The sequence below is a fragment of the Pungitius pungitius genome, chromosome 21, assembly GCF_949316345.1.
Source record: "Pungitius pungitius chromosome 21, fPunPun2.1, whole genome shotgun sequence".
NCBI lineage: Eukaryota > Metazoa > Chordata > Actinopteri > Perciformes > Gasterosteidae > Pungitius > Pungitius pungitius.
Window position 1 is genome coordinate 14105198 of NC_084920.1, and position 23346 is coordinate 14128543.

At 46.4% G+C, this 23346-nt stretch overlaps 1 protein-coding gene across 1 annotated transcript; it reads right to left on the reverse strand.

The window, feature by feature from the left end:
• Positions 1-438: 438 nt before the first annotated feature.
• Positions 439-16137, reverse strand: col1a1b (collagen, type I, alpha 1b). Its single transcript, XM_037463676.2, has 51 exons — positions 15902-16137; positions 14352-14546; positions 13893-13918; positions 13673-13708; positions 12994-13086; positions 12601-12669; positions 12473-12517; positions 12300-12353; positions 12014-12067; positions 11770-11823; positions 11615-11668; positions 11470-11523; positions 11333-11377; positions 11146-11199; positions 10997-11041; positions 10834-10887; positions 10107-10205; positions 9955-9999; positions 9775-9873; positions 9470-9523; positions 9254-9361; positions 9018-9071; positions 8726-8824; positions 8585-8638; positions 8368-8466; positions 8213-8266; positions 8046-8099; positions 7902-7955; positions 7754-7807; positions 7580-7624; positions 7371-7469; positions 6648-6755; positions 6234-6341; positions 5924-5977; positions 5759-5812; positions 5550-5657; positions 5343-5396; positions 5170-5223; positions 4913-5074; positions 4695-4802; positions 4119-4226; positions 3944-3997; positions 3690-3797; positions 3547-3600; positions 3318-3425; positions 3143-3196; positions 2835-2942; positions 2491-2749; positions 2218-2408; positions 1855-2097; positions 439-1742 (listed from the first exon to the last, which is right to left on the reverse strand). Exons 1-51 carry the CDS (start codon positions 15981-15983, stop codon positions 1596-1598), a joined length of 4329 nt encoding a protein of 1442 aa, XP_037319573.2. The 5' UTR covers positions 15984-16137; the 3' UTR covers positions 439-1595.
• Between the last annotated feature and the right edge of the window lie 7209 nt (positions 16138-23346).

The window sequence follows — 23346 nt, forward strand, 5'->3', positions numbered from 1 at the left end:
TTCGGTTTCGGGTCCGATTGTTCTGCACAAACGTCATTCTCATGCAGATCCATCTCAAAGACCTAAAAACGACATGCTTGATTGATGATTGATCGTTTGCGGTCTACTGCCTTTTATACAGTTTTATCTCCGATTTCAAAAAGAACTTATGTGCATATTTAATCAAAAAGTAACAATTGTGTGCGTATTGATGAAGGAAAGCCAGGTTGGATTATGGGAAATTGGCCTTGTTTTCACTGCTGCTTTATAGAAATGTTCTCAGTGCAATTGTTGTGGAACAGTTGATTTCTAAAGCTTTCAATGCATCACAAACAGCCTCCTGCCCCCCCCCCCCCCTCTCTCTCTCTCTCTCTATTAGAACATGTGCAACGGTGTAACTCCCCAAAAACCTGATATCAGTTTCACAACAGTTGCAAAAGAGGACAGTGAAAACTCAGCCACTGAGTAGACCACTTCACATGCTTTATTTCAGCACCCAAAATAATTAAAAACATCTCAATGTATTATACATGTACAAAATAAGTACAGAATCTCTGTTTTAAACCATGAAAGTGGGTCTGCTTCAAATTCTTTTTTAAGAAACCCTTTGCGAAAGACATCGACAAACAACATTAACAACAGGGTGGGAGATGTGTGCTGTTTCTTTTTTTCTTTTTTGTTTTAGTGAAGAGGAGTTTTTCCACAAGGAGGCAAACAGACAAATGGATCAACACTGAACAAATGTGCAGGGAAATGATATTGAACCAGAGTCACTTGCTTTTATCTACAAAGACACGATTGCATGCATTACATCTGCAGTGATCACCTTTTCAGAACACTTCAGAAGAAAACAATTGCCGTGCATAAACAACAAGACAATAAGCCAATTTAGTAGCACCAAAGGATCTGCAGGCATTAGTGGCAATAATTACAGTATGAGTGAGAGCTCCACCATCAAACACCAATATCTGGACCTCATTGAAATGGTAGTAGCACCTTTTGAATGTTTCTGATTTCCCCACAATAGACTTGTGTAAAAAATTCCCTTTTCATTTTAGAAAAAAAAAAACAGGTGTGCCTTCTTGCAATGAGGTAATCTACGTACTGCGACGGAGGTGGGCTCCTTTTGCTGGTCTTTATCTGTGCAACGTTCGGGTGTTTTCTTTTTTTTTTTCTTTCTCAAGAATTTACAACAAGAAGACACTGCACACTTTTTACAATTTATTTAACACCAGAAAAATGGTACACATCACTTGTTGTTTTCAATGTCCTTCCGCAGTGGTAGAAAAATGGCAAAAGTGACCTGTGTTTCATTGCGTATGTGGATCTTTTTTTTTTCTTAATCTCCAGGGGGAAATTTTACACAAGTATATATATATTATTTTCTTGTTGCCAGCGGGAACAAAAGATTCTTTTTAAAGTGTCCTTGTGGTTGGTTTTGGTTGAAGTAGCAGTCCCAAAAACTTGATTGTAAAAACACAAACATCGTCTTCCGTAGAGTGGTTTTAAGCATGTGAACCAATGGCAGCCGAATGAGTTTTGAATGCATAGAAAAAAGGTTTAGAGATGACTGCTAGAAAAAAAAACAACAATGTCATGTCCATTTTTCTTTCTTTTTACAAGAAGCAAACGGGGCCAACTTCGACGCCAAATTCCTGATCAGGTGCACCAACATCCATAGGAGCAATGTCAATGATGGGCAGGCGGGATGTTTTTGATGTCTTGTAGTCGATGACTGTCTTGCCCCAAGTGCCAGTGTGTGACTGCGGAGGGGAGAACAAACAGAGCAAAAAATTCAGATACCGAAAGTCGAGCCGTCTTTTTTTCGGGTTGTGGTTTCTCTTTTTGGAAACGTTTGCAGTAAACAAAACTCACCGTGCAGCCGTCCTCGCTGACGCTGTATGTGAAGCGGCTGTTGCCCTCGGCTCTGATCTCGACGTCGTTGGATCCCTGGAGGAGCACGGCCTTCTTCAGGTTGCCGGTGGCGGAGTCCATGTAGGCGACGCTGTTCTTGCAGTGGTATGTGATGTTCTGAGAGGCCTGGTTGGACATCAGGCGCATGAAGGCGATCTGGATGCTGACATCCTCGGGATCAGCTCCATTGCTGCCGTACTGGAACTGCGTGGCGAAGGGAGGGGAAGGAGTGAATGGGCTTTACGGTCACTGGCCAATGCACTTTGGTCCAACATCTCTCAAGGAAGATTTTCATTCAGAGCGGGAAAGCTTTTGACTTCTTACCTGGAACCCACCAGTCATGGACTCGCTGAACCAGATGGGCTTCTTCTCTCTGATGTTCTTGCTGAGGTACCAGTTCTTCATGGGAATGCTGGACTCGGTGGGGTAGATGCAAGTCTCGCCGGTCTCCATGTTGCAGTGGACCTCGATGGCATCCAGGTTGGATCCCTGGTTGGGGTCCACCCAGTACTGGTCTGTAATAGAGGAACATAATATATTTATATTTCATCCTCATTTTTATCTAAAAGCTCCATCGGGGGTCCGATCTGCACTCACCACTCTTCAACTCAGGGTGGGCCATCTTCAGGTCGCGGCACATGCGGACTGGCGTCTTCTGGGTACCGTCGGGGCTGCGGATCTTCTCAACTCTCTTGGTCAGGGTCTTGAGGGTGGAGTCGATCTCCATGTCGCGATCGCGCATCACGTTGGGGTCGTCGCGGTATTCATCGTGTGATTTGGTGTTGGGAGGGGCCACCCAGCTTCCACTGCCGGGACTTCCAGGGGCTCCGGGAAGGCCAGCGGGTCCAGGAGGACCCTGTTTGGTTACACCGTAGGTTTACAAACGACAGAAAGTGCCTAATGCACAAGTAGTTAACTTGAAGGGTCCTAGTGCAACTTACAGAAGGTCCCATATCTCCATTGCGACCACGAGGTCCAGGGGGTCCGATGGGTCCAGGCAAACCGTTCATGCCATCCTTACCAGGGGAACCGTTTGATCCAGAAGGTCCCTATGGAGCAAATGACACATGATCACTAAATGAGTGGAAATAAATAACTCACACTCACTTACTTTGTATTATTTTCTATTTTGTTTTGAAAAAAAATATGTCTTGCGGATCATTTGCATGTTTTTTGTTCTGTAGCCGGAAGACTCCCAGTACCTGATTGGAAGTGAATTCATTTTTGGTGCAAAGAACAGGTTACTTACTCTGGGTCCACCAGGTCCAGAGCTGCCAGCTGGTCCTCTCTCTCCAGTACTTCCCTATATGCGGAAGAAGATGTGAATATTAGATATTACCCATCGAAAGTGAGAACGTTTAAATTGCTACGTGTGCTAAGTTGAGAGATTTTTTGCTACTCTGCCAGTTGAAGCAATTACTTACAGCGGGGCCGGGCAGACCTGACATTCCCTGAAATCCTCTGTGTCCCTTGTGTCCTCTATCTCCAGCCTCACCAGCCTCTCCTCTGTCTCCCTTTGCACCAGCAGGGCCCTGAACGACAACAACGGGGGGGGAGGTCAACGCGCTATCTCCGGGTTCATACGATTCATCACGGGACTGCAGCAATATCTCAAACATGATGCTTATTTCTGATGGTGATGATGAAACATACAGCGGGACCACGGACACCGGCAGGGCCAGCAGGGCCGGCGGGGCCAGCGGCGCCCTGAAGAAAAGGGAGGGTAAAAACACATTCAGATCAAAGGAATCTCCGACTTAGAGGCACGTTTCCAGATTAGTGGGAAGAGGGCTTACAGACTCTCCACGGTCACCAGTCGTGCCAGAGGGGCCGGCCATTCCGGGGGCTCCAGGAGCACCAGGGGATCCAGGAGGTCCATTATTACCAGACTCACCACGGTCTCCCTATAGGGGGGCAAATCTCCAGTGAGACAACGCTTGGCTGCTTGAAGATTCTAAGTTTCTATTAGGAAGATGTGCTGTACTGAAGATACTAGAGCTGAGACGAAAAAGACACAGCAGAAAGTTGAGAACTATAGGACGAGGGATACCTTGGGGCCAGCAGCTCCATCGCGACCAGGGGCGCCATCGTGACCAGAAGATCCCTGTGGAAGAGCAGCGAGGATGGTCAATCGTCATTGGCAGCTCTAATACACGCCCTGTTGCCCACTGAATGCATTGAAACGGCTGAGGCCCGACTGTCCAAGTGCTCTACAGGCCTTGTACCTCACGACCAGCCTCTCCAGAAGCACCAGGCAGTCCAACGGGTCCAGAAGGTCCGGGGGGTCCACGTGCTCCATGAAGTCCAGGGGGTCCCTGCTTTCCAGGCTCACCCTGAGGAGCAACAAGACAAGAGAGGTCAGTTGTGAGGAGGTCTTTTGAAAAAATCCTCAGATGGGGGCTCCATACATTTTTCTGGGAAAGCTCATAAGTGGAAAATGGAAGTGAAAAGATAATGGATTGTTTTCTTTAAGAAGATCTCAGTGAATTTTATTTAGAGATCCTGCAGTTTTGGGGGATATTACTTTTTTTTAGAAGCTTCCTGACCGTAGGCTGTAAATAAGTAGTGGACCTAGTCATCATGATACAGTTTACAATGTTTACTGAGTATATCAAGTTCAAAGTAGGGTCATTTTCTCAAAGACTTCCATATAATCCGATTGATTTTTACATGCAAGAGTCACCTCCTGATGGCGAGTGGAAAGAATGCAAGTTTCTTTTTTTTATATATTGATATGTAAGTGAAATGTTATGTCAACACCATGCAATTCATTTTCAGTTCTGATTCTGGAGGATACTCACAGGTGGTCCAGCAATTCCAATGGCACCGCGCTCTCCACGTTGTCCAGATTGACCTACATTACCAGGCATTCCATTGATACCTCCGGGTCCAGGTGCACCAACGGGACCCTGCACAGAACGACAAAGTGCTCAGTCGGCAGGCGTGTAATACAAAAAAAATGGACCTTTTCAGCTTTGGACCTCCTCGACAGAATATCTATTGCAGAATTGCAACTCACACGTTCTCCGTCGGGGCCAGGAGATCCCTTCTCTCCTGAGAGTCCCGGGGGTCCAGCAGAGCCAACCTCACCAGGGCGACCAGCGGGACCAGTCTCACCACGGTTTCCTCTTGCTCCCTCTTTGCCAACGGCTCCAACGGATCCAGGGGCTCCGCCGGGTCCCTGGAGACACGCAGATGACTCGTGTCAGATAATGGTGGCAAACAGACTGTGTTGGCTTTTTTACTTCTGGTTACGTGGAAATCGGTGAAACTTACAGGTGGGCCGGGGGCTCCGACTCGGCCAGCGGCTCCAGGGAAACCAGTAGCGCCCTGCACACAGGAAGAGATACGGTGATGGGAGCGTAAAAAGAACAGCAAGACTGGTTCCACAATCATCACCACTGGGGCATCTCATTCTATCAAATCCCACATGTTGATGGGATACTCACAGGGGATCCAGCACCACCACGAGCACCTTTGGGTCCAGATGGGCCAGCAGGTCCCTATTGAGAGAAATATGATGAGGAAATAAATTAACAACACAGGAACCAACATTTATGATTAAATAGATGTACGGAACTCAAGTTAAAAAGTTGAAAGCAGTGACCTTCATGAAGTTGGCAGTGACTCTCGTGATTTAATTTGTGTGGGCTTACCTGAGGGCCGGAACCTCCGACAGGTCCGGCAGGTCCAGGAGCACCAGGTTCTCCCTTGGGTCCACTCTCACCAGACTCTCCCTTGGCCCCAGGCTGACCATCAGCACCCTGAAGTTGGAGGGCAAGAGAAGAAACAGTTCAACACAACTCGCTCTATTGTGTCCGGCTTTGAAGATATCCATTTAAAATAAAACACGCAAGATTCTTACAGGAGGTCCAGCGAATCCAGCGGTACCAGGACGTCCGGTTTCTCCACGCTCTCCCTGTAATAGTAATGAACATACTTTAGTCATGATCACGTGTCATCATGCTCTGCATATCTATGAAGGGAAGATGCAGTAAAAAAGGTTTTGTCCTTGATCAGGTGCACTTACATTGGAACCACGAGGACCAGTAGGTCCAGCAACTCCAATTGCACCACCCTCGCCCTAAAACCAGAGGGGCAGAAGAAGACCAGGTCAGCACTCAGCCTAAACACTTCTAACCCAAGTCCTACCAGAGAAAGATGTGCCAAGAAAGCAAATCTACATAAAAAACTATCAACAGAAAATGATGTCAACGCTGATGGACAATGGTACCATTTAAGTACATGCAGTGGATAAACCAAGAGATGGCTGGAAAACAAGTCAGCAAAGGTCATTGACCTGGATAACCGATGTGTATTTGTTAAAAACCTGGTCTCACCTTCTCACCCTGAGCACCAGGGGGTCCAGGAACTCCAATAGCACCAGTCACGCCACGCACGCCATCTTTGCCGAGTGCGCCATCACCTCCCTTGGCTCCAGCATCACCCTGAAAAGAGAATGTTTATTAATCACTGTTTTCTTTTACAGGTACCCATCCTTAATTATAACCAAGAGCCCATAGGTTGCTCATGTTTAATTGACTAATTATCAGAGAGATTTAACAGTATGTTATTTCTTTATATTGGCTCTCATTAGTCTCACTTCCTGTCTCACACACACTGTACATCTAATATACGATTGTTTCATGATTATAAGCTTATATATAAGTTAGTACATATATCATTTATATGATGATATGATATGGTAATCCTTTTGTCATAATAAAAGCAAACAATGCAGGTTTGATACTTACTCTCTCTCCCTTGATGCCGGAGAGACCACTTGATCCACGCTCACCGGGCATCCCCTGCATACCGGGGGCTCCCATACCACCGCGGGCACCAGCAGCACCAGGCTCTCCCTGCACAAATATATATGATCAATTACTGATCCGATTCAATCAGCTGCAGGCGACTAACCACTGAAATGTGTGCACAACAATGTTCAGTAAAAGTGCAAACGGTTTCAGTAAAGCTATGGAAACTAAAGGGGTAATTTGGCTTTTCTTTTTTAATCACAGGCCCGTGTTTAGTGTTAAGAGAGTTGCTATTCATGGCTGAATGGCTTAACTGAAGACATGGGAGACATATGGGGACGGGAGAGTGCAGGTGAGTGTGATTAGCATTAAAAAGGCCATGCTAGACACTGTTGATCATCTCCGCTATAAATGTGTAATATGAAAAGGCCTTAATATCCTGAAGCTGGCATAAACTGGACCACATGTTGTTAAATCAATGATCATATGACACTTTTCAGGACATGTGATTGACTCATTGTTATAAACTGTCTTATACGGTAATAATGCAATTTATTGTGTATTATTTCTGAAATTAAGTGTAATTAAATAAATAGAAAAGCAAGGCTTTTCTTCTTTTAAATGACTTCTGTTACATGTTGCTTTTTATCAATAATTGATCTTGTCACTGGTTGGTTTGAAACCTTTAACAGTTTTTTGTTTTTTTGTTTTTTAACTTACCTTGGCTCCATCGTTACCAGCGGGGCCGGGAGAACCACGGCTTCCCATTTGGCCGGCAGGGCCGTTGCCACCGCGCTCGCCGGGGAAACCTCTTTCTCCCTAACGCAGGGAAGGGACACGCGGGTCATGACCAATGTAGCGAAAGACCAAAGGAACGGTGATTATTGTGGAGGGGAGGCAAATGCTTCCAAAATGTAGACTGAACTCACTCTTGGTCCGGATGGGCCGGAGGGTCCGGGCTCACCAGGGCTGCCCTGAAGAAGGGAGGGAGCGGTATTTAATTAAGGGACCTCTCATGAGAAACCAGAAAACACTATATCTCACTACGTCAAGTAGTTCTGGACTTAAAGTCGAAACACGGCGCATGGCATCGGGACTCTCACCTGCTCACCAGGCTTGCCAGTCTCACCAGTAGAACCTTGGGGTCCAGGAAGACCCTGCACGAAGAAAGGGAAACTTTAGGGTTAGCAAGTGGCGCTGCTCAGGGGTCCGTTAACTAAACAAAAAAAAAACAGCCCCCTCAAAACCGACCTGGAATCCAGGAGGTCCAGCAGGTCCTTGCTCTCCCTTCTCTCCAGCAGGTCCCTGAACAAAGAGAAGCAAAACACAATGGTGAGAAACTGTGTGACACTCTCATGTTTTTTAGTTCAAGTTCAGTTGGGTGAAAATACGTACAGCAATGCCGGAAGGTCCAGGAGCACCAACGTCGCCATCTTTGCCAGGGGCACCCTGTGGGACAAAAGCAATACCAAAACCCCATTATCAACTGTTTTGTGTGCTTTCACTTCAATGGCAAACATTGATCACGCTGCTAGCGTTTGTTTTGTACAGTTAGCACTTACGACAGGTCCAGTAGCACCATCCTGTCCTTTCTCGCCGGCCTTACCAGACTCGCCCTGTTAAAAAGAACACAACCCACGCTTGAGTCTGCTGTATCCATTTCCAACGCACCGTCTGAGAAAGCTCTATTCTTGTGTTTCCAAACAAAATGGCTCACATTGGTTCCCTTGGGTCCGGGGAATCCCATAACTCCAGGCTGTCCTCTGGATCCAGCGGGGCCAGCAGATCCGGGGCGTCCATCTTGTCCAGAGACACCCTAAAGATCAGCACAGTGAAGAGTGAATACTTGAAGCAAGAGACTCTCATATATGGATTAAAACGAACAGATACAAAAAGCTGAGGTTCGTCTCTTGCATTGAGCGCGTGGTACTTACGGCAGGTCCAGCTTTTCCATCAGGGCCGGGGCTTCCGGGGCTACCAGTAACACCCTGTTGAGGGAAAGGCGAGAATGTTGGTGAGTACGCTCCAGTGTGCAATCAGAGCTTAACAAAGACAACGATTTTTGCAGATCTCACCTTGGATCCAGGTGCGCCGGGAGCACCGGAGATTCCGGTCTCACCGGTGGCTCCCTGAGCTCCCGCTGGGCCGTTTGCACCGCGCTCACCGGGGACTCCCTGTCACAACCGTGGGGGGGCCCAAGTCAGGGGAACTCTTCACGACTGGTTTACAATTATGACCCAAATCGCTTTCAGTTAACTTGAAGGCATCATTTCCTTAACATGGGTCCAAATGAATGTGTCCCCGTGTGAGGTGGGAGTGCGATAAGCCACTCGACCTGCGTTTGAACTCATGGGGTAAAACGCTCACCTTGCCTCCGGCTGCTCCATCGCCTCCAGGGAAACCACGAGCACCAGGGCCGCCCTGAGGGAACATGCATGTCATTAACTCAGGCTTCGAGTCGTAAAATCCCCTCGGGAATTTAGCGTCCCCGTAAATGTTCAGGAGGCCTTTCAAAGAACGTAGGAAGGCGGAGATCCAACCCCCCGCAAGACTCCCCAGCGGCATCGCGAAGAAATTGCATCGTTTTTTAAGAAGCAACGTACGCGCTCTCCAGGGGGTCCACGGGCTCCAACACCACCGGGCTCTCCGCGTCCTCCTCGCTTGCCCTCCTCACCGGAGGGGCCCTGAAGTCCCTGAATTCCAGCGGGGCCCTGGGCAAAAAAAAATTGAGAAGAGGAAGGTCACAAGAGAACATACGTCCCAACATACATCCCAAACAAAAACTAAAATAAAAAGGAGTCATGAATTGTGAAACCTACAGGTTCTCCCTTGGCACCAGGCTCTCCCTTAGGACCAGGAAGCCCATGATCACCCTGTTGGCAGAAAACAAACATTTAATGTTGATATTTCATACATGTGGGCCTGTGATCTTCATATGTGGATTGTGTTCCCATAGTTAGAACCACAATATAGCCTGCATGGCTGTTATAGAAGACCCTAAAATAATCTCTAAGAGCGGTTATGATCATCATGCTCTAATAATTACGTTATATTGCGTTTCTCACAGTATTAAAAGAGATTGCAATACATTGAATGGTTCTCTCAGATGCTCGGCCCTACTCACATTGTTACCCTTGGAGCCGGGAGCACCAACAGACCCCTGAGCTCCAGCAGGACCGCGAGTGCCGGGGAAACCAGGAGCACCAGCAATACCAGCGGCACCCTGCGGGGGGGTTAGAGAGTCGGGGTGTCAGGAGCACTTCTTGTGCAGGATTCAACTTGATCAGGGAGCCCGGATACTTACGGGGGCACCCTTAGCACCAGGGGAGCCATCGGATCCGGGGGCACCCTGTTGAGAGAGGATGTGTTCAGCACTGAATTGCATTTAGCATTTAGCACTTAGCATTTTCATTTGGCCACGTGAAAAGGACCCAGAAGTCCTGTTTCTGGACTCACAGCAGCTCCAGCAGCTCCAGAAGGTCCTGGGTTACCAGCCTCACCACGAGCTCCCTGGGGTCCATCCTTTCCTCGGCCTCCGGAGGGACCGGTCTCTCCCTGCGGAGGGCAAGCAACGCCGTCTCAGAAAAACTGTCACTTGAAAAGTATAAGCTCCTGAATCAATTCTAAATCACCCATCCAGCCACATCGACACAATTCAATTACACTTTAAAGATAAATAGTCACCACACACAACCCTAAATGGGGTAATTTATATGCATAGCACTGTTTCAGAAAATAACCCGAGTGTGTGTGTAGGTACGGGATATAATATAGAGGGGGGGGGGCAGCGACTAGTGGTCTGCTGATGCCATCTGGTAGCTAAAGTCTTGATATTGGCTCCTTGCAACTCCCAACCAACACGTGGAGGGACGGGGCCTTAATCTCTATCGACCCACTTAATACCAAGATGTAGCTGTAAGTTAGAAAATAAAATGTGGTTGTTGATTTAATTAGACGCGACTGAGTAAAGCAGAGCGGCGCAAGAACTTCTCTTTTAGGGGGGGGGGGGGGGGGGGACCTTTTCGAGCCTGTTGGACAGTGTATGTTTGTGGTCAAACCTTGTTTACTAAGTGCCTTGACAGAGGAAAAGAAGCAAGGCAATAAAAAGAAACAATATATGACACAATCAAACTAAATCTATACAATAAGAACAAACTGGTGTGGATTGTACTGGGAGACCTACTTTAGCACCAGCACCACCGGGGAAACCAGGGGCACCAGCAGGTCCAGTGGGTCCCTGAAAAATAATCACGGTGATGTTAGCAGACATCCAACAAGACATCTGTACATTAGATGGAATGTTAATTGGACCCCCTTCAGAAATAAACCCAAAAAGTAATACTTACAGGGGGTCCAGCAGCACCAGTGTTGCCATCATTACCGCGAGCCCCCTACAAAGGAGTCAGGGATTAAAGTCATTTACAGGAATCCTACGCAATAATGGAGTAAAATGTATTACATCATTGCGTAGAATGAGAGGAGCAGCAGCACTTACAGAAGCTCCAGCAGGTCCAGGACGTCCTCTCTCACCGGGGAGACCACGGGCCCCCTAGAGAAGACCCCCCACAAACAGGGACAATTATTAGCTTGACATTTGAGTTCCTTCTCGTGGCCATCGACCGGCGTGACTTGTGACGTGCTGTGCGTGTCGATGGGCCGATGGAGATCCGGCGGTAACGTACCAGGGCGCCGGGGATGCCGTTCTCACCAGAAGCACCGGTCTCTCCCTGTGGAAGATTGCAGGAGGGATTTGGTTCAACGTGTCTGCAATGTGTAAACTCCCGCTTTTCTTCCCCAAGGTCACACCCCGCTATCCTACCTTGGGTCCAGCGGGTCCAGCGTCTCCCTTGGCTCCATCCAGGCCACTGAAACCCTGTGCACAAAGTCAAACAGGGTTTTTTCGGGGGTCACCCCTCAAGACAAACGCGCCACAGCAGTTCAAAAACAGCGAGCCGCCAACTCACTCTGTGTCCCTTGATGCCGGGGAGTCCGGGGGTTCCAGGGAATCCACGAGCTCCCTGCAGGGGGAGAGGAGATCAAGAGACAAGTTAACGACCGGGTCGGGCTCGCGGGTGAAAACGTTCCTGTGATGAAAATTCTGACATCAGGCGTCACTCACCTGAGGGCCGGCGGCGCCGCGCTCCCCGGGGCGACCGGCTTTGCCGGCCTCGCCCTGTTTTTAGACACAGAGCAGGGGGTTAGCGGGCCTGCGTTAGCGTCTTTGAGGCAATTGGTGAACGACAAAAGGAGGATTTGTTGATGGATCCAGAACAATATGAACAATATGACCCAAGTAAATGTCTTTCCTTCTTTATTCCCTGAATGGAAATGACTATGATGAAAATGATCAGTAAGTCACTTACATCATCTCCGTTCTTTCCCACGGGGCCACCGGGACCACGGGGACCCATAGCACCCTAAAAGACAAACAACAGGAAAACAATCAATAGGAATCTAATTAAAGTAAATGTAAAAGTGGTCACTGATAATAGAGGGGGGTATTGATAATTGATCAGTGTCAGTGATTAAAACAGGAAGTAGAACACATAAACATTATCAATAGAAATACATTAAAATGAACATTTAAAAAATAGGGGGCCATAGAATAATGAGAAGACATTGATTTTGCAGAACATTTTGCATACTTACAGCGGCTCCGGGCTCACCGGGCTCACCGGGGTGTCCGTTGGGACCCTGAGCACCCTGATGGAAAACAACAACAACAACATATTCATGCAACGCCGTCTATAATGTTTATGCATGCATCATAGACGCGGCGTCCAAATGGCCGAACGCTTTGTTTGAAATGGGGGATTACTTACAGGGGCGCCAGCTGGTCCAGGAGCACCACGTGGACCCCTGGGACCCTGTCGATGAGACACAGATCCGTTAGATTCTCTTTATTATTCAGTCCAAAGTGTAACTGTAACAAAAGCAAAAAGCTTCCCACCGGTGGACCAGGTTGAGGTGGGCTAGACCATTTGGAGTGGTCAACGTAGCTCATCTGAGGAGAGAAATTCTAAAAAGGGGAGAAGATATAGGGTGAGTTTACAGTTTGACACGCTTTGTGTCACCAACAGAATAATCCTTTTTCTGCATTAACCCCCAAACATCAAACACGAGGAGCAGAGAGCTGTCTGCACTCCCACTGCTGGAATTAAGATTCCAAATGGCTCACATTCAACCCCCTGCTGATCTTTCTTGTGCAAAATGTTCTGCTGCAGACGTTGATCATATCATGAATGAGAGAGCCTGCCATGTTTATTGTTGTCTCTCGCTGTTAAACAGAGTTGAGACATCTGTAAAATGTAAATCCTGGATGTCGGGACACGTGGACACTTACTCCGCCAAGGCCAGGGGAGCCAGGGGGACCGGGAGGGCCGGGAACGCCGGGGATTCCATCCAACCCATCATTGCCAGGAGGACCAACGGGACCCTGTCACAAGGGGAGGCCCGACCCGGTTAGCAACACATCACTAATTCACTAATAACCCGTTTTAAATCATTATCGCCATGCCGACATTGTTATAGCTCATAACCCAACCAAAGTAGACAAGTCTTTTCTATCAAATGGTTATTTATATGAATAAATGACATTGTTAGACTCCACTTCCACTTTGCTGTGCTGATTTTGAATCGTGCACATTTGCAAAAAGAGTCTGTTAAATTACAAGTTGTCTGTTCCACAATGATCTGTTCAATACTAATCCATCATTTATAAATCAATTCCTGCTGTTTGACCTTTTGATGACCTGTTGACCTTGTCGCCCAAATATTAAAGGCCATCGAAACAAATGATGTCATAGCAGCTTTAACAGCATTTAGCTTAAATAGACTCAATGAGCTCATCAGAGTTGAAGCACCCAACAGAGTACACACTCTTCACACTAAAAGGAAAAATTTCTACTCCACACAAATATCGTCCACAAATATATATGGTCCTTGTGGTAAATATTTACGACAATTATCATAAAAACACAGGTTCCATTTGCAATGATGCACGGTAGTGAGGGTAAACCCACCTGGTCTCCCTTGGAGCCAACTTCTCCCGTTGTTTGCTATGGACAGACAAGAAATGGAGATAAGCCACACTGCAATGTTCTACAATGACTCTAAAACGTGCACCATCTTGAATGCAAGCAGCTGACTAACTTAACCCGACCATGCCAGCATCTCCAAAGAGACACATGTACTATAATAACACCTATAAATCAATTGAAACCATATTAAAGGGCTCAGTACCTCATAATCGTCTGGAACCTGGGCTCCTACGGTAGCAACGGAGAAGAAGAAAATGTCATCACTTGAACATTTATGACACCCCATTCATATGCATGTAAAAGCAGTGTAATAAATGATGTGAATGTATTTTTGAGGGGAAGTGACTGGTCTGGTGCACCCTTGGGTGCCACCGCAAAGGTACGCATGTTGTGAAATGGCTCATGCACTGCCAGATTTCCCCAAAGAGCAGGTTAAATCCACCGTTGCACAGAATGCACATTGAAAATGACAAACAAAAGGTAAATCCAAATTGATTCTTTTCTGAAAATCCTCCGGAGGGAGCAGGCCGGATCAGGGCCTCGAGTCCATCGGTGGCCAGAGAGGCCGTGTGGGTCAGGGGTGAGGTGGGAGGCACTAGGTGGCGCCACAATGCTAATTAAACCAGCGAATTGGGTGAAGGGAGGGATGAAGGCGAAGTACCATCGGTGTCGGGGCAGATGGGGCAGCACTCTCCGTCTGGGATGATGGGGTCGGCGCAGTCTGACGTGTCCTCACAGATCACCTCGTCGCACATGATGGTTCCGCTGTCGCAGACGCAGATCTGGCAGGACTCGGGTTTCCATACATCCTTGTCGTTGTACAACTGTCCATCTAATGTGCAGCTGCCGAATGTCCCTGAGAGAAAGTAAACCACAGTGAGTTTGGGCATCAACTGAGAAGATATAGAAGTGTAGATAATCTGAATTATCTACACTGTGCGATAAGATTTAGTTGAGCTTTTTCTACACCTGCAGGGTGCATCATGTGGTAACTAGAAGTAGCAGCTTTAGATCAGACATTAGACATGCCGCGCAATATAACATTCAGAAAAGATTGATATTAACTAATGTTCTTTCGCTTTTGAGACCATAAAGTTCTGGCCTAGACATATTTGTAGAGTTTTTTCTTACTGGAACTGTAAAAAGATTTTTAAAATATAAATGCATGTATTATATATTCTTCAACATGTCATTTCAGCTAAATTATCGCTTCATCGTGTAAAGGCTTCATCAAGATAAGGAAAAAGTCGTGGAAACCTGATTGAATGATACTTTTAAAGTCTTCTGGCGTTTGGAGAATTGATTATCACCAGATGTGTTGTTTTTGATCAAGTGTAACAGCAGCGTCCATAAAAAAGGAGGAACGTTATTAGTTATTAAACGTATATATACAGGCCCTCATCATGCAACAGAACAAATAAAGCAAAAGGTAGGGTGGAAAGCAGCAGTTGGCCTAATCACGTGTCCGGCTGGGGGATGGATGCGCAGTTCCGGTGTTCGCCACTGAGCGGCGCTGATAGCCTCCAGGACCAGATGCTCCCCACCCTGCTGTCGCTGGTGATTAATTGAGGTCTAGACTTTTTTTTAAAGTGTCGACGTCAGACGTAGGCGATTTTTCCATTGTCCTCGTTTTTTTCAACCAACTGAACCAAGTTTTAAACAAACTGGAAAATGATTTAAAACTAAAAACTTTGCTCACTTTTTGATGCGTTGGTATTAAAACTACCGAGAAAAATCCACGTTATAGGGTCCACGGCCATTGGCACATATTTGTGAACCAGGGGGAGATTTTTTTTTTAAACTGTGCAAAAACTACCCTGAAGGCAATCACGTATTTTGCATTTTTAAATTTGATTCAAACTTGTGCATTTGCTTAAACTCTCTTTGCAAATGTCCCTGTCAACTGCGCCTCAGAGAAAATGCAGCTGCTCCCCTCAAGGTTTGCGCTGCAGGGCGCAAGACGCGTGTACGTGCGCGTCCGCGAGAGCAGCAAACAATGCACACACAATTTCTATAAACTCCTACTCGATTGAGTCCCCCACCATCCAACAAAAAAAAGAAAGAAAGAAAAGCGCAAAACGCATCACTGTGCAATGACCTTCGCAATCTAAAGCGCACCGGAGGACGTTCTGCTCGCCATCCCCTCTGCGGGCTCTCCAACGTGCCACAGTCCGAAAAGAGCTCAAAGCGATGCTCGAAAGCGATACTCACTGTCATCCTCGCCTTGACCTCTCACCAAAAGCACCGCTGCACTGAGCAACAGCGCTAACCGAATATCCACAAAGCTGAACATGTCTAAATATTAGACATGTAGATTCTTTGCGACAAAGGGGGAATCCTTTTTTTTCTTTTCTTCTTCTCCTCAGACACCACTCATACGGGGTAGGGTCCGGTGTGTGTAACTCCAAATCCAGACCCTAGCAGAAACTCCCTACTGCCCAAACAAAGTTAACTTGGCTTTTATACGCCACGGGTTTTTTTGGGGGAGGTCTCGTGCACGCACCGAATAACGTGTGGATGCGCAAGTCGCAGTCCCTCCTTCTATCGGGGAGAGGGGCCGTCTCCAAACATGTCAGGCAAGTTCACGTTTCAGCTCAAACGTGGACGATGAGGACGGACATCATTTACGCAACGGCTCGCCGCCGTTCAGACGTGTGTTTTTTTTAATCATCTTCTGTTCCTCAGTGGACTTTCTTAATTGATGTTTTTTTTTGTCGAGGGGTCTTGTGTATTTTCCGCGTCCAACCTGAGACATTGTGGTTTTGAGTTGATTTTTTTTTTAATCGTCTGGACGCTGGATGGTTTCATTTGAAGAACCATCTGCGGTTTACCTTAAATCTATAGGCACCAAATGGGTCCAGGATATGCCGTTCAACTGAGGAGTGGGTGTATTTCAATTGGACAGGAAGTTATTGCCTTCATTTATTATTATCTTAGGCGGGAAGGAATGGTTTGCTTTCGTGCGCAATTTACGCGCGGGGAGCAAACCAAGATGAAAACCACTTTTCTATGTCCTTTGGGGACATTCATGGTATTATCAGTATTCTATCCTTTAAAGGAGGTTTCTTTTTGGTTTTATTCGGGGCTCGTCCCGTTCTGAGTATCAAGCACCTAGAAGCAACTGCAGTCAAACAGTACATGATTAAGTATAACTTCATACACACACACACACACACACACACACATACACACAAACACACACACACACACATCTTAGACATCTCCAGTTACAAGTTGTAAGTGCCTTAAAGGTAAAATAACTGACAACTTAGATGAAATATTAACATTTCCCCCTCACAATTACACATTTTAACCCTTTCTAGCAGTAAACCCTGCAAATAAATAAAATGTAGGCTGCCGTTAATGGTGCTTTCATCTTTGTTGCCTTTAAGTAAGCCATCGGGAATCCAAAATGAACTTGGTTTTTAAAGCAGGTGCAACAAACTGTGTGTTAAAAAATCGACCCCCTCCAAAAGGGGCATGTCCGTCCTATGATGTTACAGCCAGGGAGAGAAAGAGAGAGAAGAAGAAAATCTGGCAGATGCTCCAAGCAGTCTACATCCACTGTGGACACGTTGCAGATTCTGCAACTGCAGTAAGGCCCGGGTTGACCTCTCCGTTACTTTCTGATGTCTTGTTTCTATGACATTAAACCCGGAAACAGTCCTGTCTTCAATAACCTTTTATTCTGTCAATGAGCAACACAGTATGAATGGGGATGAATAGTATGACTTATGCCGATGGCCATTAACTCACAAAGATGATCTTGAAATATGTTGGAAATGCTCAGAACTAACAAAGAAGACAAAACTGTAAAAAAAAAAAATAAACACCAACAATAAAAGAAAGACAGAAATGTAAAGCATTGACAACCACAACTGGGAACTCGCTACATCCCAGCTTCCCACTAGCTAGCACTGCTATCCGTCTCACTAGCATACGTTACTGTTGAATTCCAATTTCCCAAATTGATTTTACAAAACAATTGAGAAGTTAGACAAAAACGAATCTGAACAAAGCTCAGTCTGGTGTGTATGGACGCCTTTTGTAGGACTCGGCTCCGTCATGCGAGGAATTAAAAAAAACAAACATTAATGCGTTGTAAAATAAATAAATAAATAAGTAAAAACACAAACTATTCGGAAGAAAAGATAATGGCACAATAAAATAAATAATCATACATGAAGTAACAATGAGAACAGTAGATACAGGCTAGCTGAACACTAGCTTCATTAGCAGGCATTAAATCATCATCGGGCCTACTCATAGTAAAGTATCCACAAATCATCACGCAATGAATGGAAAAACTACATAATAAATAACATTTTATTGTTGCCTTTCTTGCTACCTGTCGCACTGTTTGCGGCGCGCGCGCAACGTCACAATGGAGGGATCCAGACTGCCACAAGTGCACTTTCAAAATAAGACACACCCATTTAAATGACTTTTTTTTTTTTTCGGGACAAGAAAAAAAACGTGAGTGGGAGGAAATGTTAAGATTACAGTTATCACAGGATTCAGGGTGTTTTGAATGAAATGAAGAAGGGAAGTTCTGTTTCATGCTGTTCATCTGAGAGGAAACCCCTTAGACAAAGACGTGTCTCTGTTCCCGTGTGCTGCATTTCTTATTTTATCTTTAAAACAACAGCGCCACAGTAATTAATATTTTTTTTTTCAACCAGTTCCGAAAAGTGCAAAAAGCCTAAATAAATCTTGCTTCTTACGGATCACGAGATGAACCAGTCTTTTGGGCCGTCCTTTCCATGGGTGAAAAGAAGCAGAAGCTCACAGGACAGTGTTTAAATAGAACTGGTAATTTTCTGGTGTTTGGAGTTGCTGCAATGTATAATATTTTTTTTTTTTGTGGCCAGTCTCTCAAAGTTCAGCCTGGTGGTTTGGGTGGAAGTGCTCAGAGCGAGTTTATGGCCCCCTGAGCTTCATGTTTTGCCAGTGGAGGACGAGATGTTTAGCATATTCTTTCAGATTTTATTTTTTGTTTGTAGGTCATCGCCAGGGATCCACCATCGTCACATCACCGGCCCAGAAGAAAGGGCGGCAGAAGTCACCAAAATGGAGCCACGAGCTTTGCAGATTCCGGAGATTTCTCGCTCGTCATTGGTCGCTTGTGGAAGGACATTAGCCTGAGATGTGAGAGGTGGTGGGAAAAAGGTGTCAAAGTCACAGCTCCTGAGGTTTCACGGCTGTCAATAGGAATAAACGGACTCCTGCAGCTCTTTTTTTTTTTTTAATGAATCAGCTTAGAGACTCAAATCGGATCACCTTTTACTTATGTTTTGGAGCAGGCATCTTTGCACGAGTAGGTCTACGCGCCGCATTAACACGAGGCACCAAACTGTGCATTCCCCCTGCGAGCCTGAGCCGTAGCCAGCAACACGTAGCATCTGCAGGGCCCCGTCCACGTGTTTCTACTTGTAATCTCGCCCTCCTGCTCCAAACTCTGACGAAGCCGAACCCTCTCTGTCTCCCTCTCTCACTTCTTTCTTTCCCTCGCTGCCTGCAGGCTCCTTTTCCTTTGCCTTATTTAAGATGCCCAGGGGCATTTATTAGCATATACATACATATACATATATCACAATCACACACATGGCAGCCTTTACTTGCTGTTAAACCTTTTTTTTTCCAGGTCATTATCTTCTTTTTTTTAAAATGATTTTCAATTACTATGAAATGACTGTTTCAGGCTTTAGAAAGAAGCCACCTGCTTCAGACAGATTACAGGGTATGAAAATTGTACAGTATCCCAAATAAAATCTGTCACTGTACAGTATATCCTTTAAGTTCTTAATGGCTGTTATCAGGACTGTAATAATGTTTGTCAGTTTTCCAAAATGATATGTGCACTCTTAGCAAACGTAAAAAAGGAACTCATTTTACTTCCTAGCAGAATAACCCCCGAAACTGTTGGGGAGAAGTACAACAATCAAGTGACAAACAAGAAGAGATTCTGGAAACTGGTAACGCTGCCATTTATGCAACGCCACATCCCCCCCCCCCCCATTCGTTTAGAGAATTAAATCATATCAACATAAATCATGTTTTGAACAAGTGTCACTAAAGACATTCTGGGGGAATTATTAGTAGACAGAAAGAGAGAGAAGTATTAAGCCACAGGGCCGTCCCATTAGCATCTCAAAGGCTAAGCTATTTAAAAATATAACTTAAGATCATCCGGTGTTCCTGGGTGTGTTGAAACAGACCAAGGTGCTGCACCCGGAGGTGTCCTGGTAGCCGGGTGGTTAGATGCCTGTGATGCCTCCAGTCGCATTTTCAACCGGGGGACTCTGTTGTGATACGGCATGATACGGTACGATGCACTTCACGGGGGGGGGGGGTGCTTCACCGTGGAGTGAAATGCATCGTTTTTTTTCTCCAACGCCAGGTCCCCGGCAGAGAGGAACTCCTTGTAGACTCCCTGAATGGAGTCTGCCGCGTACGTGTACAGACGGGCAAATGACTGGTGTGACCGCACTCAGAGCACGGGGAGCATCAGTTGAAAAGAGAAGAAGAAGAAAAAAAAAGAGAGAAGCAACTTCCAACGCGGCGTTATGGGCCAACGCTCAATTACAGGGTGGAAACGCTGGAGCCCACTTCTTACTGTTACTTCAAGTGGAGCCTCGACGTGAACTGCAATCATCTCCCGAAGACTCGGCTTTTGTCTTTTGAGTGTGCAGGCTGGGTTTGTAGTGCGCACCGCTCTCACATTGAGGAGAGTCATTTTCAATGCTACTGTATCAACGTACGTGTATCACAAGAGGTTTAGACTCCTTTCCGTAACTTCATCTAGTGTAGTTTGACGTTTTTGGGGAAATGTACTTTGTTGACTGCTTTTTGAAATTAGAGCTCAGCTGCCCAAGAGATGCAGCCTCTTGTGAGCTCCACCCATCATGACACGTCACCTCCCCCTGTGAGGTTGGGGGAAAAAATGGATCAAAAAAAAAGCCACCATCGTGGCACCACGTCCTCCACTGGAGGATCCAATCAGAGTTTGCTGTTTTCTTCTTCGTACCCACACGGTACGAAGTCTTTTCAGGATGCGATGCGCCTCGTAGCCATGCGTCTGCTTTCTCTCTCTCACAAACTTCAGCTGAGGCCTTTTTTCTTCTTCTCTATTTCTCGGTCTGGTTTTCCTCTCGTCCCTGCATCTGGATTCCTCAGTCGCAATCCCAGCCCCCCATCCAAACTCCAGCTCTCCATCCCCTCCCTCTTTTTCTCCCACCAGCTTAAGACACCCAGTCAGACACAGCGAGGGGATGGAAAATATGACTGGATCCTTCCCCCGACTTCAGATAATGTGCAAGACCTCCGGCAAGCGTGGCACGAAAAAGAAAAAAAACAGAGAGAGAGAGAGACACAGGGAAGTTTATCTGAAAAGCTGCTTTTATTATCTCATGAAGCAAGCTTTTGGGCCACAGTTTTCATTTGTGCAGTCTGTTGTTCTGAAGCAACATGGTCATCATTTTGAGAGTGCTGCAAAGAATGCGCCAGGATGAAATAACTCAACACTGATTGTGTTATCATAGAGAAGTTCATTTTTAGGTGGATCATCTTGTTAGCCCCACCGTTTTAGAGGCCACGACACCAAAAGACAAAGAGCCCATGCCTGTGGGTGTCACGTTTCACTGCCACAATGGCTCATACTGCAGGGAGGGGGGGAGGGAGGGAAGGAGGGAGGGAGGGAGAACAAACTACGTTGGGCTGAAATAATTTGATCCTGGATGGAAGGCATGCAAAATCTGTGATCTGGGGTCTTATTCCTGTTTCTCCCTGAATGTAGTTTTCAGTTGACTGGAAGTCTTTTTTTTTGGGGGGGGGTTCTCAACATCTGGAGAAGTTAGTGTGGGCTTTAACTATGCTGCCTTGACCTTTTATCCCGAGTTTACGCTTTTGCTTCTTTTGCATTACCCGAATAATACAACAGTAGCAGCAGTTTACAGTTTGGTTGCGTACGGATCAGCCATCTTTTTATATAGAAAACTCATCTCCTCCTGTAGATGTGTAACACATGTCGTATTCCTCCTTTGCACCACCAGCTTTACAAATGTAACCACCATGCAGGCGAAAGTCTGCCTCTTTCACCAAATGTGTTTGCAAGGGAAGATTGGAGAGAGAGAGGGGGTGGGGGGTGGGGGGTGAGCTCAGAGATCCCGTCTGGAAATGTCGTTACTCCGGCTGCCTGCCGCCCAGCTACAAGTAGACTGAGTAGGGGGGGTGGGGGAGGGGGGGGGTAGGAGTCACAGCTGAGCGCCAGAGAGGAAACAGAAGAAGACAGAAGGGAAAAAGACGACCAAGTACGAGAAGAAATTTAGTCCTCTAAAGGAACTACAAGTGAAAGGGGGGGGGGGGTTGCAGTCACCGTTTGAGGCTCCATTATTTTCAACCAACAACCAACCAATAGGGAGGCAGAATAGGCAGCAGGTGACCTCGGACGAGGGGAGACTTGAGATGGAAATAAGGAAGCCTATAGCTATGTAGGGGGAAAGAAAAAAATTCCCATCTGCCGGATGACTCATACTCCCCCCCCAAACCCCCCCGGCCCCCGTAGAAACACAAAGTCACAACAGCCGAGTTTTACTCGGACAATGACCACATTTTTAAGCATAGGAATGTCTTATTAACTACAAATATTGTTATGCATTTTTGATATAGCCATGTATTGTTTGTGGTGTGATACCCAAATTTGTGTTTGTGAGGTGATTGGATAAATATTAATACAAACCTGTTAATACTACTGATTTCATGATGAATAAACAACTAGCCCGCATCTGTGTCGTTTTTACTGAGAGACACTAAAGCACCATGTTGTCCATCTTGGATGTCCCCTCTTTTCTCAATATTTGTCCTTTTGGAAAATAGCAGAAAAGAAGAAAGTCTCTGAATATTATCAGGAAGTTCCTCTGCAGTTCTTTCAGCTTTTATCTCCTAAACACGTGTCAAGTAGCTACCAGAGATGGGGACTCGAGTTTGAGACTCGGACTCGAGTCCGACTTAAGTCGCACACACGGTGACTTCAGCCTCGACTTGAGACTCGTCCTCGAAAGACTTCAGACTCGACTCGGACTCGAGCTTTTGGACTCGTGAACAATGTTTCATTTTTAGGAAACATCTGATGAGCTCGCTATACCGCTCCCCTCGTTACCTGCCTACGTAACACGTGACACGTACGTTGACGTCTATTGCTGGCTGCGCACGCGCGGCCACACACGAGGACAACAATTTGTTGTCAAAGATGTCGAATGCACCTGCGGTGCCATTCGTCGTGAGCTTTGGGTTCAAAACCTTCCAACAAGACGGCAACAAAAGAACCGCGCAATGCAAAATATGCGCCATTAAAATAAAATATTCTGGCTCAACCAACGTCAAATTTTATCAGGCGTCTGAAAACCCACCTGATAGGTGAGTAAACATGTTTAGCATTGACCATCTAACGGGGTGTCAAACTCATTCAGTTCGGGCCAGATACTGCCGACTTGGACCGAACGCGGGCCACTGACGATCGGCGCGAACGGCTGACTGGGGGGGGCTCTGACGGAGGGGGGGGGGGGGGGGGGGCTGACGGTTCGGCCGACGGTTCGCTGACGTCGGGACGTGTGCGCTAAACTGTCTCTGCTCTGCTCACTGAAGCAAAAAAATGCGTG

Coding starts and splice junctions, on each gene's coding strand:
- col1a1b (XM_037463676.2), bottom strand. CDS start 15,983: ATGTTCAGCTTTGTGGATATTCGGTTAGCGCTGTTGCTCAGTGCAGCG. Junction 14,547..15,901: donor AGGTCAAGGCGAGGATGACA/GTGAGTATCGCT, acceptor ACTTTCTCTCAG/GGACATTCGGCAGCTGCACA. Junction 3,998..4,118: donor CTGGAGAGGCTGGTCGTGAG/GTACAAGGCCTG, acceptor GCTCTTCCACAG/GGATCTTCTGGTCACGATGG.